This window comes from Durio zibethinus, chromosome 10, assembly GCF_047325235.1.
Source record: "Durio zibethinus cultivar Kanyao isolate XHJ-2024 chromosome 10, ASM4732523v1, whole genome shotgun sequence".
In the NCBI taxonomy this organism is placed as follows: Eukaryota; Viridiplantae; Streptophyta; class Magnoliopsida; order Malvales; family Malvaceae; genus Durio; species Durio zibethinus.
In genome coordinates, this window is record NC_143171.1 from 5,104,669 (window position 1) to 5,118,388 (window position 13,720).

The following is a 13,720-nucleotide window of genomic DNA, read 5'->3' on the forward strand; positions in this document are numbered from 1 at the left end:
TGCCAGCTACAGCTTTAGATGAATAATTGGTCATGATTATGCTGTTTCAGTTTTTATTTGAGTAATTTGTTAGGCTTTATTTTCATAAAATAAGCCATCTATATAAGTTTTCAACGTCTCCATTTCTTCTTACTATAATTTAACAAGTTAGGACAGCAATGAAATGTTTGGAAATTAAATTCTGTAATTGATTAAGTTCACAGTAACTTATTTTTAACAAATTAATATGTTCCAATCCAATGGCGGCAATGTCTATTTGCGGAAAGCCATTCTTGCGAGGAGCATTTCGGGATTGTATTATACTTGTGCTTGTATTATCGAAAAAAATAAAATAAAATAAAATTCTGTTAAAAGTAACAAGAGATCTAATTTTATTTTATATCAATGAATTTTATTAACTAATTTTCCATAACTTTAAGATTAAGATTACTTAATTAACATTTATTAAAAGAGAAATTATCATATAAGTCAAATTATCACATTCAATTATAGTTAGAGGTTTTAAATTTTAGTGTAGGATTAACTGAGTGACAGAATAGTGAAAAAATTTTAAAAATAATATGATTTTATTACATAATTTTGTAATTTAATCACATTTATAATCAAAGTGGGTATATAAATATATTCGAATTACTATTTCATATATATGAAAAGTTTACAATAAGTTATTATGTAACCACATCAATCATATATTAAGAAACGAAGTTAGATATATCAAACAAAATAAAATATAGTAGGCGTAACAACCATGATTTTATTTTTCAAAAACAAGTATATCAATTAATGAAAAATTCAATTTTATGGGAAAAATTCTAACAACCCATGAAATCTAACCGTATTTATTTTCCCATTTCTCTAACTCAAAATAAAAAAGCCTAGAGAGGAAAAAAAAATAGACGTTTGAAATTAAAACTTGTTGGAGAAAAAAAAATGTTACAACTGCCTTTCTCATCTGATTTAGTTGAAGTTACTTATTATGAAGCATAAGAAAAAGATGAAGATGAACCCTTACTTCATTTTAGCCGTGCGTGTTTGCAGCCTAATCGAATAATTAATGAATACTTTAAATGAGAAATCATCGATCTCTATTCATTTCTTGTGCTAAACTCGACCCCACGCCTTTAGAACTTGATGTATATATGATGATGGCAAAGATATCACAGGTAAAATTGCCTTTATTTGGGTTGGCAATCATGGTCTATTGTATATATTGTCACATTCTCAGCTTGCATGTGGATGACTAACTCTTCATTGGTTTTTTTTTTTTTCCCCCACGTTTGAGAAATCAACAAATACAAATGCAAACTGCTTTTTGTTAAATTTTAAGATAGTATCTAACGTAAAAATAATTGATAATAGGTGACAAGATCTTTATTGTATTATATGTTTAAATTATCCAGTTATTCCCAATTTAATAGTTTTTTTTTTTTAATCTTTACTTGGATGGTCAATACTCTCCTTCACGTGTAAGAACGATAGATTTATCATCTGACAAATACTTCACGTGTAGATATAATAAACATATTATGAAGGGGACAACAAATGAACCCATCACAAGTGTAGGCATAGCAAATCTATTTTGGAGGGGACAACGAATAAGAATAGCATGTGTTTTGATATCATGATAAACTTTAAGATGAAGATTTAATTTAAAGTTAATCAGATCATTATGTTACATTTATGTGTCCAGATTACTTCTCTAATTTAATATATGTAAGATTTTTTTTATCTCCACTTTAATATGAAATTCAATCTGAAATTAATTGACAATAGATAAATATGCCTTGTTATATTAATAAGTTCAAATTGCTTCAATTTAACAAATTAACAAATGAAAGAAATTTTTTTTTTTTTTAATCTTCACTTCAGTACTTTGATTTGCTTTTACTGCCATCCACTCGAGCAATAACATAAATTTGAACCCATTAAAACATAAAACCAATCATGAATCACATTCACACCCATGGCTATTTTAACTTTGGCTAAAATGTTAAAAAAGAAAGGTATATGTAGTTCTCCAAACATGATCATGACTTCAAATTCAAATCCTATTTTGACCATATGTCAACATGTTTCTAGCTAAAATACTTAGGAGGCATTTAGTTCGTGGAATTATAAATTTTAAGAAAAAGTGTGATCTTAAAGAAAAAATAATATTCAATTTTTTTTTTCAGGACATCTCATATTCATATTCACTTGTTTAGTTAGGGATAATTCACATATATTAAATAATAAATAATTACTATAATCCTTTTGATAAATATGATGGTTGTTAACTATTTAAAAAATATAAGAGGATTATTTAAGGTATTTTGATAAAAAAATACCTTAAATAATCCTCAGTAATTTTTTAAAGGAGATTATTTAAGGTATTTTTTATCCAAAAATTTCTTAAATAATCTCTAATATTTTTTTAAAATGGATTATTTAAGGTATTTTTGGTTCAAAATCACCTTAAATAATTCTCTTTAAATTATATTAACGAATTTTTTAAGGCATTTTTTATCTAAAAATACCTTAAATAACACCCTTTATTATTTTTTATTTAGTTTATTTAAGATTTTTTTTTTTTTTTACTAAAAACGCTTTAAAAAATTCGATGATACATTTAAAAAGAGATTATTTAAGGTATTTTTCTACAAAAATGCCTTAAATAAGCTAAACAAATTTGAATGGTATTATTAAAGGCATTTTTAGACTTAAAACACTATAAAAAATTCGCTGATACATTTTAAAAGGGATTATTTAACAAAAATGCCTTAAATAAGGGATTAAATAATTTTCTTCAAAAAATAAAATGTATTATTTGAGGCGTTTTTAATAAAAAAAAAATCTTAAATAAGAGATTATTTAATTATTTAAGGTATTTTTTTGTCTAAAAATACTTTAAATAATCTCCTTCAAAAAATCAAAAGGGTAACGATTATTTCACAATTTTTTATTTAGATCAAATTTTGTAATAGTGCTATTTTTCCCTTGAAATCTTAGAATATTACAAAAAGAGAAATTTTTTATTTTGATACTTTGGATATTGTTAAAAATTTGTTAATTTTTTAAAAATCAAATTATTTTGAACTAAACATTATAATTAAATACCTAATAATAAGATTTTGAAGAAAAAATGCATGGATTCTTTTAAACCAAATGCCCCCTTATACTAAACATTAGTATTTTTTTTAAGGATGGAAAGTGATAAAACAATGAAATATCGTTGCCAAAGAGGCAATGAATCGATTTGGGATCAATGGCTGTAATCATGGCATGTTTTGTTCGAACATGAAATATATGGTGGGTGCATGACATTACGTAAGCATCATCATTAAAATATGGACTTGCAAAAGGAATGCTCCAATAGTCCAATATGGAGATGTTCCATTGTCATCTGTTGAAGGATTAGTGTGTTAGTCAATGGAGAAGAGTTGATTATTCTTTATCCTAAAAGCTTAAATCCTTAACTAACTCAACTTTAAAGTAAGTTTTTTTTTTGGTAAGTTTCTATATATATATATATATATTCAATTTTATATTTAATCATACATTTAAATATAAATTGAATTAAAAGACTCTCATTATCTCAATTTATATATTAATAAATGAATTAGATCAGTCAATACCTTATTGATCATATACTAGTTTACTGTGAAAATTTCACTATTTCCCCTCCTAACTTTTTTATGTATTATGATAGAATATAAATTTCTTAATTCCAATAATAAAAGTTCAAATCTTCACAGGATCTTACTATAAAGAAAAAAAATTTTTTTTATGTTAACCTTAGATTTAAAATCCTAAGGGCCACCGAAAAGTGAAGGCTTGGCCCAATTTAAGGTTACAGCAATAGTTTAACAGATTGGGTTCATAATCACATTGATACCCAATTTCTTGTTTTATTGGGTTCAAGTAGAAACTAATATGAGTTTTTTTTTTTTTTTTTAAATAAATATCGACTCTTTGGGTTTTTTAATTTTAATTTTATTTTATGATTTTAATTTTCCATTATATCTTTCCTATATTTATTCTTTGGGTAGCTCATATTTTATTCTTGTATGTTTTTACACCAAATGATTTTTTTTTTTTTTAAAAGCTGGGATTACTTAATGCATTAAAAAATGAGGCCTTTGGAAAAGGCAAAAATGAAATAAAACTTAATGAATTAAAGAGGTGACAATGCCCTATAATGGATTGTTCTAAATTTAAGGTTTTGATACTTTCCACTTTTTTATCTTTTCAAAGAAAAATACACATCAAAACCCACTTTTTCTTACAATTTGACAAATTGGAAAATCCAAAATGTTGAATCTAAGTGCCACAAAGGAATTCCCATTTAACTTGTTTGATGACTGCTTCAAAATCATAATTTTTGGCCCTTTTTAAAAAAATATCACAACAAAATTTTATACTCTAATTGTTCCTTTAAAAAAAAAATTATTTATTTATTTAAATAAAAAATAATATATATAAAATTTTCGAATTTACAGTCTTTAATGATCAGTTAATTGATTTTAAGATATATTAAGGGTGAGTAGGTTAATTATTGGTTAAAAGTTGTAAATAAAATACTGTTATTTCGTCGTTCATAGCAAGCGAGGGATGGGTTAGGGATGGCAACAAGTCGGGGCAGGACGGGTTTTTGTTCGCCTCGAATTCGATCCGATTTTAAATATATAATATCCGAACTCGTATCCGATTCGATAATTTTTTTATTTTTAATACTCGAATCCGATTCAATCCGACATTGTATAAAATCAAATCCGATCCGATTCGACCCGAAATTAATAAAATATTATTTTAAATATAAATATAAAATTAAATATATAAATATATATATAATTAAATATAAAATTTAAAAAATAATTTTTTTATATATATCGAGTCGGATAGGATCGAGTTTGCTTAAAATTCGATTTTGATCTGAAATTTTTTTACTTTATCTGATTTTACCCTATTTGATATTTAATTTTAAAAAAAAAATTAATCCTTAAAAATCGAATCGAATCGAAACTCAACAAATTCGAATAATTTTACCCTCGTTATACGGGGTTCACTTGCCCAATGTTGAAACTAGGAACTTTGCCAGTACGGTCGAGACTTAGAGTCCAGGTAACCTTATTTCAAACGTATTGCACCGTCAGTTGAAGTGTTAGAGCCGCATTTTTGACCGTTGAATGCCCTTTTTCTTTTTTTAATTTCTAGAAAACTCTGTGCTATTTTCCTGGAAAAGTACAAATATATTAAAAAATACTGGTAACAAATTTCATATAAACTTCGCCTTTTTTTTTTTTTTAATACGTGATAATATCTATGTATGAAATAATACTATTTTTATCATACATTATAAGCCAAATAAAGGTGTAAACGAACAAATTTTTGATGAATCATTTATTAATATATTTAATTTTTATTTATTTATTAAACTTAATAAATAATATTAAATATTATTTGTATATTAAATGAATTTAATACAGATGACTACCTATTTATTCATTTATGTTTCTAAATAAATTTGTTTATAATTTTTTTTAAAATTTGTTCATTTATTATTATTTTCTTGTTTGTTTATGCACGTTTATAATAATACTAATAAAATTATATTTTTATTATTTACTTTAATTCTATTTTAAAATTCGGTTACATTTATTTAGGTTTGTTTAAAATTTATTTTTTTTAATTTGTTTAGTTATAATTTATTTATTGTTTATAAATATATTCATTTATATGTGTTCGTGAATATGTTTATTTAATATTAACGAACGAAATCGTTTAATTTAATTGAATAAATATAAATTAAATACGAATAATTTATTATTTAAATAAACAAATAAAGTAATTTTTTAATAAATATGAATTGAGTATAAATACTTTTAAAAATAAACGAATAAACAAAAATATATGTTGTTGATTTATTTTTGATTCATTTACAATCCTAAAGCCAAATAGATAGTGTTTTTAGCGTTTTTCTCTCATTTTGTTTGTTAATTTGGTTTCCACAAAATAACAAAGGGAGGGAATTTTCTTCCGTTTACATTGTGCTTCCTTTGCGTAACATTTAAAACTTAAAAATACAGACAAAATTTGGTACTAAATAAATGGTTTCAAACATGAGACTTTGATTCATGCATACAATTCAAATGCAAATAGAAGATGCTTTGAACTGTTTCTTCTTTTTGCCTGCCTATTCAAAGACTTTGAGGTTTTCTTTATATACAATTCCAATCCATTAAGTAGTATTTTTTTTTTTCAATTATTCGGCCGTTAAAGTAGAATATAAGTTTTTTAATCCATTCACCCACTAATTCCTAATTAATCAACTTAAATTCAATTATTTAAAAAATAAATACATAAATAGAACTCTAACTCAAATGTTATTAAGAAATGAGCATCATTGATACTTACCATTCTTCCTATTTTTTTTTTCAGTATAAGACCTGAGAAAAATTAAAAAAGAATTATAATTATAATCTATAATTGTAGAGAGGGTCAGAAATAAAAGTTCATTAATTTTTATGTCGAGATAAATTCATAATTAAAATATATTTCATCAAAAGTAACATAATCTGTTTATAATAAAAAATTAATTTCTAATAATCTAAGTAAAAAAAAACAGAATACTCGTCATAATCCAAATCCTCTAAACTACTTGCATTGTTCTCTTAAAAAATCCCAAAAGAAGCCTAAATCCAAAGCTAGATTTTCTACCTTATCCGATAAAATATTTACCAATTTTCCTTTTAAAGTTGCCACGTGTCAACTGATACTAAATCAAATGTGGGGGCCTTAAAATCATTGCCATCCATTCCAAAAGAATAAAAAAAAAGTTGGGGCAGTTAAATAGAAAAAAGGGTGTCCAGTCAGCTTGCGATAAGGACACGCACCCCCCATTTGACGGGGCCCAATTTCACGTACCTAATTTCAATCCTTTTTCCGCTTTAAAATTTCACTCCCACTAACATTTTCCGGGACCGAATCGAACCTTACGGATAGCCAAACCCCCCACCCTAAAAAAAAAAAAAAAGAGAGGCTTTTCTCAGTTACTTTCCATTTGGTGGCGCGTACTTTCCACTAGCCACAATGGGCCAATCCCCTTCAGCCACTTTAGACAGGGAAAACTCCCTCAGCGATCGGTTCAGCATTTTATCGTCTTCTGGTTTCATTTCCAGCGAGGAATTTCCCGATGAAATCGTGGCCAATCGGGATTACACCGCTGAGATTCCCGACGAGTGTTTGGCTTATGTTTTCCAATTCCTCGGCCCTGGAGATCGGAACCAGTGTTCCCTTGTCTGCAAGCGGTGGTTGAGCGTGGACGGTGAGAGCCGCCACCGTTTGTCTCTCAACGCCCATTCTGAGATCGTCGCTCTTTTGCCTTCTCTCTTTACGCGCTTCGACTCCGTAACCAAACTCGCCCTACGTTGTAGCCGTAAATCACTCAGCTTAACCGACAACGCTTTGGTTATGATCTCAATCCGTTGCCGAAACCTCACACGGCTAAAGCTCCGCGGTTGCCGCGAAATTAGCGACGAAGGAATGTCGGCATTTGCTCAGAATTCTAAGAATTTAAGGAAACTTTCTTGTGGATCTTGCATGTTTGGCGCCAAAGCTTTAAACGCCGTCCTCGATTATTGCTGGAATTTAGAAGAGTTGTCAGTGAAAAGGCTCAGAGGAATCCACGACGGAGCTGAGCCGATTGGTCCAGGAGCCGCAGCTTCTTCGCTGAAAATGATTTGCTTGAAAGAGCTCGTTAACGGTCAGTCTTTTGAACCGCTTATGATTAGATCAAAAAACCTTAAAACTTTGAAAATTATTCATTGTTTGGGTGATTGGGATAGAGTACTTCAATTAATTGGAAATCCAAATGGAAACGGAAAAGAAAAATTGAATTTTAATAACAATAATAATAATAGCAATTGTGGTAGTAATTCTTTGATGGAAATTCACCTTGAGAGGATTCAGGTAAGTGATATAGGGCTATCTGCGATTTCCAAATCTGCCAAAATTGAGAATTTGCATATTGTGAAAACCCCAGAGTGTTCGAATTACGGGCTTGTTTGTGTAGCTGAGAATTGTAAGTTGTTGAGGAAGCTTCATATTGACGGATGGAGGACTAATAGGATTGGAGATGAGGGTTTGGTTGCTGTAGCCAAACACTGTTTTAATTTGCAGGAACTTGTTTTGATTGGTGTCAATGCTACCTATTTGAGCTTGGCGGCCATTGCTTCTAATTGTACGAAACTTGAGAGGTTAGCACTTTGCGGAAGTGGAACGATTGGTGATGCAGAGATTTCATGCATTGCAGAAAAATGTATGGCGTTGAAGAAACTTTGCATCAAGGGATGTCCTATTTCAAATATTTCTATTGGAGCACTTGGTTGTGGCTGTCCCAGTTTGGTGAAAATTAAGGTGAGGAAATGTAGAGGAGTGAGTAGTGAGGCTGGTGAGTGGTTGCGTGAACAAAGGGGATCAATGGTGATCAATATGGATGCTTGTGAGATAGATGGTGGTTTCGAGGCTAGTGTCAGCGATGGTGGAGTTCATGAAATTGGTGTGGAGTTTCCGCAGGTGGTTGGCCAAGTAACTGGTGCAGATACTTCAACAAGCGGCAATGGTAGGTTAGCATTGTTGAGGTCTAAGTTGGGGCTTTTTGCGGGTAGGAATTTGGTGGCATGCACATTGAGAAGGTGGTCTAACGCTGATGACAATTTCAATGGCAACTTGTAAATGATCTCTGTAAGAGTTGGAAAAATACTCTTGCTCTGATCTCATTGCAACCTTATGAGTTTGTGAGATAAATAATTTTTTTAATGCTTATTTGTACTTCTTGATTTAGATTTTTTCATCGAAATGTGTAAACATTGAAAGGAAAAACAAATGGGAAACAAGTGGCCAATGATTTTCTTATTATTGCTTATAGTTGCATCTCCTTCATCACCCTCCCCTTTTTTGTTGTAATTAATTTGTTGAATATTCATTTTCTTCAGCAGCATTTGTAATGTTTTTCTCATTATTCTTTTTGATGGTTTTCTATATGTGTTTGTGCTTCTTATGGTAAGTTATCACTATCTGGAGTAATTTGATTTAATTTGCAATTAAAGATATGGTAGAATTTCCAGAAATGCTTTCATTTTCTTGTGACAGCTTGAGTGTTTGATGCAAGATAGTAAACATATCTCTTTTTTTTTTTGAGTGACATCTGGTAACTTGTGTTAAAACTTTTACTTTTATGTTTTGAATGGTCATTTTCTTGTTTTGCTAGAGTCATTGGACATTCTCGATAAGTCCTTTTTCTTTTTGAGTGATAACTTCGGAGAAAGAAGTTTCACTGTTTGGAGCCTTAATATTCTTGGTTTCATATGGCATGTCTGGTGTCTGCCTGGATTTTTTTAGTTCTTTAACTAGGTTTAAACAGCCTTTACAGTTTTTCTTTTCTACTGTTAGATGAGTTTGAGTTGCATTAAACCAAACTTGGGAGAAGTCGATTGAATTATCAAATTCCTTGGCCTTTTTAGAAACCAATGGTTGATGTGTTAATATTTTTGTCGCCAATAAGTTTTTAACCTTGGTGAAATGAATCTACTCATAGATTTGAAAGCAGAAAGAGCCATTGATACACCATTCCAGGACCACAGGAAAAAAAAAAAAAGGCAATGATTCTAGTTCTATCCTCTATGAGTGATCCATTTTTACAGCTGGATGAATTACCCTAATCGCATTGTTCTTTTCCGTAACAAACATTCTGTTTTTGTCTTTTTTTCCATTGTTGTTTTGAGAATGTCCGAATGATTCTATTTCAAGAATGACCTATTTTTGTTTCTTTCATTGTTGATATCTGTCATTACTTATATAAATGTGTTTGTATTTAGTGAATTCTCCATCCATATCAAGTTTGTGGGATGCGGACGTTGTCGTTTATGCTTTTAGCAAACAAGAAATTCTCGTATATCCATGCTGTTTTCAATAGGTTTGTCTTGGATTGTGGTTCAAAATCTCCAAGATTGTGTAGCGGATAGATCATAGATTACACTCTTAACGAGAATTAATCTCGTAATGCAGAACCAGTTTTTGGCAACAGTGTTCAAACATTGAACTTGGAAGAATTGCCAAGAACTTATTACTATATAAATATATAAAAGTAAAGGTGTTTTGGATTTATTAAGGATTAAAAAAGTGAAAAAAATTGGAATTACTTCAGAAAAGCATGCGAGTAGAACTTCAAAATTTTGTACATTTGATGAAGTCTTTAAGAAAGAGGGAGGTTGAACCCGGGATATGGTTGGATTTTCGTTTTTGGACGCAAGAAAAAACCTGAAACAATCAAAATATCTCACCAGCTTGCGTCTTGGATAAAAGTATTTGTATTTCTATTCCCTAACCGATACAGTTTCTTTCCAATTTCGAACCCATTTTCGTCGCAATACAGGAACCAACTGAAAAAGGAAATAGAAAATGCGTGCGGTTTTTTAGCAGCCTGTCTTTCTGACTCCATTGAACCCCAGACCTCTCCCTGTGCATTCGGAACATCAATCAGTTGATGTCTCAAATCCTGGAAACTGTAAAGCGTCTAGAAAAAGGCAAACACATTAGGCCATATATAAGTCATTACGTGAAGAAAACATGAACCCCAGGCCTCTCCCGGTGCATTCGGGACATCAATCAGTTGATGTGTCAAATCCTGGAAAGTGTAAAGCGTCTAGGAAAAGGCAAACACATTAGCCCATATAGATGTCATTACGTGAAAGAAAACATTTAGCCCATATAATGTCATAACGTGAAAGAAAACATGAACCCCAGACCTCTCCCTGTGCATCAGGACATCAATCAGTTGAGGTGTCAAATCCTGGAAAGTGTAAAGCGTCTAGAAAAAGGCAACCACATTAGCCCATTAGCCCATATAGATGTCATTACGTTACGTGAAAGAAAACATGAACCTTTTTCAAATTTAAAGCAGGAAATGGAGGACGACAATGCTGAAGATTGAGGTTGGAGAGGTCTCGCACCATGTCCATACCTTTGAAATCTAATCCACCGCCAATATGGTATGATGCCCAAGGCAAACAGTACTGTACAAGGTTAGCCTATAAAAAGCTTTCAATCCATCAAATATTAAGTACAGCAAATTAAAACCTTCTTTGATAATTTATAATTAAGTACAGCAAATTAAAGCGTCTAGAAAAAGGCGACCACATTAGCCATACAGGTGTCATTACGTGAAAGAAAACATGAACCTTATTCAAATTTAAAGCAGGAAATGGAGGACGACAATGCTGAAGATTGAGGTTGGAGAGGTCTCGCTCCACATCAATACCCTTGAAATCTAATCCACCGCCAATATGGTTGAAATCTAATCCACCGCCAATATGGTATGCCCAAGGCAAACAGTACTGTACAAGGTTAGCCTATAAAAAGCTTTCTATGCATCAAATATTAAGTACAGCAAATTAAAGCCTTCTTTGATAATTTATAAACATGTGCTCCAGGCAGAGTATGGCAATAGGTGGAGACAAGTTTCCACCACAGCAGCAAGAAACACAACCAGGGAAAGAGTATCTCATGGTGCCACTTCCACAGGCCATAAATCCCGAATACAAGCCAACCAACAAGCTCCAAGTAACACTTAATTAGTATTGAATAGGCTTGCTGTCTTGCATGGAATAATTGCTGATCTTTATTTATGATCTTTTGCTTCTTATTTGTTTATTCTAATCTGCAGGGAAAGGTGGCATTGGTGACCGGAGGAGACTCTGGAATAGGAAGAGCTGTATGCTACTATTTTGCTTTAGAAGGTGCAACCGTGGCCTTCACATATGTCAAGGGCCAAGAGGACAGGGACAGGGATGATACTTTGCAAATGCTACAAGAAGCAAAGACCTGTGACGCCCTAGACGCCTTAGCCATAGCTGCTGATATCGGATATGAGGAAAATTGCAAGAGGGTTATTGATGTTGTTGTAGAAGAATTTGGAAAAATTGACATCCTGGTGAATAATGCAGCTGAACAGCATTTCAACAACAGTGTTGAAGAAATTACTGAATCCGGGCTTGAGAGGACCTTTAGAACCAACATTTTCTCTTATTTTTTCATGTGTAGGTAAAGGACTGGACTTTTTGTTTTCTTTTTGTCATCAAAAACTCCAAGTCTCAAATAAAATGTTACACTAAAAAGTAAATTTGGTGCAGGCATGCTCTAAAGCACATGAAAGAAGGAAGCTGCATTATCAATACGACTTCAGTCCTTGGCTTCACTGGTAGTCCAACATTACTAGGCTATTGTGCAACCAAAGGAGCCATTGTGGCATTCACCAAGGGTCTGGCTCTCCAGCTTGTTGAGAAGGGGATCCGTGTCAATGGCGTGGCCCCGGGTCCTGTGTGGACTCCACTGCAAGTGGCATCTTTGCCCGTGGACTGGATCACAAGCTTGGGGAGTGAGGCTCCCATGGACAGGGCTGCACAACCTCACGAAATTGCACCATCTTTTGTGTTCTTGGCCTCCAATCAATGCTCCTCCTACTTCACTGGCCAGTTCCTCCACCCCAATGGTTGGCCTAATTTCATCAGTCAAATTGTGCCTTCAATGTTATTATTTACATGGACATCTATTTTGAAACCTGTCAGATATCTAATCTTAATAGTGCTGATCTGATCTTTGGTTACGTTGCAGGTGGTATGTGGTGATCACCAACCAAGGCTTGAGTTCTCCAGCTTGCTTATTACATTTACATATGCATGTGTGGTGCCGTGGTGTTTTATTGTGTTTATGAGTGTGAGCCATTCATTTCATGTTAAATGAAAGGGAATGAATTGGAGCTGCTTGGCAGTCCATATTTGGGTGTCTAAATGTGCTTTTTATAATACATATGGAGAAAAGAAATTGTGGATTTCATTTATGGGGTGATAATTGATGTGTACATCAGAAATTTGGAGGAAATTAAAGAATAAAGATTTCATGTGCTTGAAAGTATGGATTTGGAAATTGATTGAATGTAAAATTATGAAACTATCCAACCATCCTGCCAAGTGTAATAGAGTTACACTTGAAGCTTCTCTTTATATTAAACTAGAACGCTTCTCGTACCTCATTGTGGGATTTTTTTTTTATATATATTTATAAATATATATATTTTTTAATATATGTATATTAAATAATAAAAATATATTTATAAAAATATAGTTTTTATTTTTTGATGATTATTTTTTTATTCATTTTATAATTATAACTAAATATTTTAGAATTACTTACTTAATCTAACATATCATTTTTTTTTCTTTCGAAATTTGAAATATTCATACATTTGAAAAGTTGCAACATTGTATTTACGAATTGACTCATAAAATAAAAAATTTAAAGAAAAAAGTTATAAATATTTACAACATTTGATATCTATTTTAGTTTATATGAGATATACAAATATATTTATCAATACTCCTATGCCAACATTATATTCAAATAATCCTCTTATTGAAAAATTTTAAGAGTCTTTCAATAATTTTATGAAGTCAATAATTATCTTTAACTCAAGAATTTATTTAAAAAATTTATATTTTTAATCCAAGTCTTCTCTTTGGATTTTCAAATAATTGATTTATTATACATTTTAAATATATTTTTAATAATTTTAATTTTTATAAATAATAGAAAAAATTATTAAAGAACATAAAAAAATGCTTTAATAAGAATTATCAAAGTTCATTTTATTACTTGGTTTGGGCTTACTCTTGAACTTACTTGTCTA

At 30.9% G+C, this 13,720-nt stretch overlaps 2 protein-coding genes and 1 long non-coding RNA gene across 5 annotated transcripts; 2 read left to right on the forward strand and 1 right to left on the reverse strand.

Annotated features, from left to right (window-relative positions):
* Positions 1-6,955: 6,955 nt before the first annotated feature.
* On the forward strand, positions 6,956-8,895 carry LOC111293481 (F-box protein SKIP2-like). 2 transcript variants are annotated; one of them, XM_089766538.1, is made up of 2 exons: positions 6,956-7,741; positions 8,021-8,895. In XM_089766538.1, exons 1-2 carry the CDS (start codon positions 7,069-7,071, stop codon positions 8,710-8,712), a joined length of 1,365 nt encoding a protein of 454 aa, XP_089622664.1. In that variant the 5' UTR covers positions 6,956-7,068; the 3' UTR covers positions 8,713-8,895. The 2 variants fall into 2 exon arrangements, with proteins under 2 accessions (XP_089622664.1, XP_022741955.2); XM_022886220.2 differs by having other exon boundaries at positions 6,956-8,895.
* Positions 8,896-10,178: 1,283 nt separating this feature from the next.
* On the reverse strand, positions 10,179-11,060 carry LOC149516373 (uncharacterized). Its single transcript, XR_016345643.1, has 2 exons — positions 10,595-11,060; positions 10,179-10,495 (listed from the first exon to the last, which is right to left on the reverse strand). It is a non-coding gene; the product is annotated as an uncharacterized LOC149516373 (long non-coding RNA).
* Positions 11,061-11,100: 40 nt separating this feature from the next.
* Positions 11,101-12,948, forward strand: LOC111293482 (glucose and ribitol dehydrogenase-like). 2 transcript variants are annotated; one of them, XM_089766547.1, is made up of 5 exons: positions 11,101-11,381; positions 11,469-11,598; positions 11,702-12,078; positions 12,168-12,526; positions 12,649-12,948. In XM_089766547.1, exons 2-5 carry the CDS (start codon positions 11,476-11,478, stop codon positions 12,660-12,662), a joined length of 873 nt encoding a protein of 290 aa, XP_089622673.1. In that variant the 5' UTR covers positions 11,101-11,381; positions 11,469-11,475; the 3' UTR covers positions 12,663-12,948. The 2 variants fall into 2 exon arrangements, with proteins under 2 accessions (XP_089622673.1, XP_022741956.1); XM_022886221.2 differs by lacking the exon at positions 11,101-11,381 and having other exon boundaries at positions 11,422-11,598.
* The last annotated feature ends 772 nt before the right edge of the window (positions 12,949-13,720 follow it).

Excerpts from the sequence above, each read along its gene's own strand:
- LOC111293481 (XM_022886220.2), top strand. The coding sequence starts at position 7,069 with ATGGGCCAATCCCCTTCAGCCACTTTAGACAGGGAAAACTCCCTCAGC.
- LOC111293482 (XM_022886221.2), top strand. The coding sequence starts at position 11,458 with ATGTGCTCCAGGCAGAGTATGGCAATAGGTGGAGACAAGTTTCCACCA. Across the intron at positions 11,599-11,701 it reads AGCCAACCAACAAGCTCCAA|GGAAAGGTGGCATTGGTGAC; the intron begins GTAACACTTAAT and ends TCTAATCTGCAG. Across the intron at positions 12,079-12,167 it reads TCTTATTTTTTCATGTGTAG|GCATGCTCTAAAGCACATGA; the intron begins GTAAAGGACTGG and ends AATTTGGTGCAG.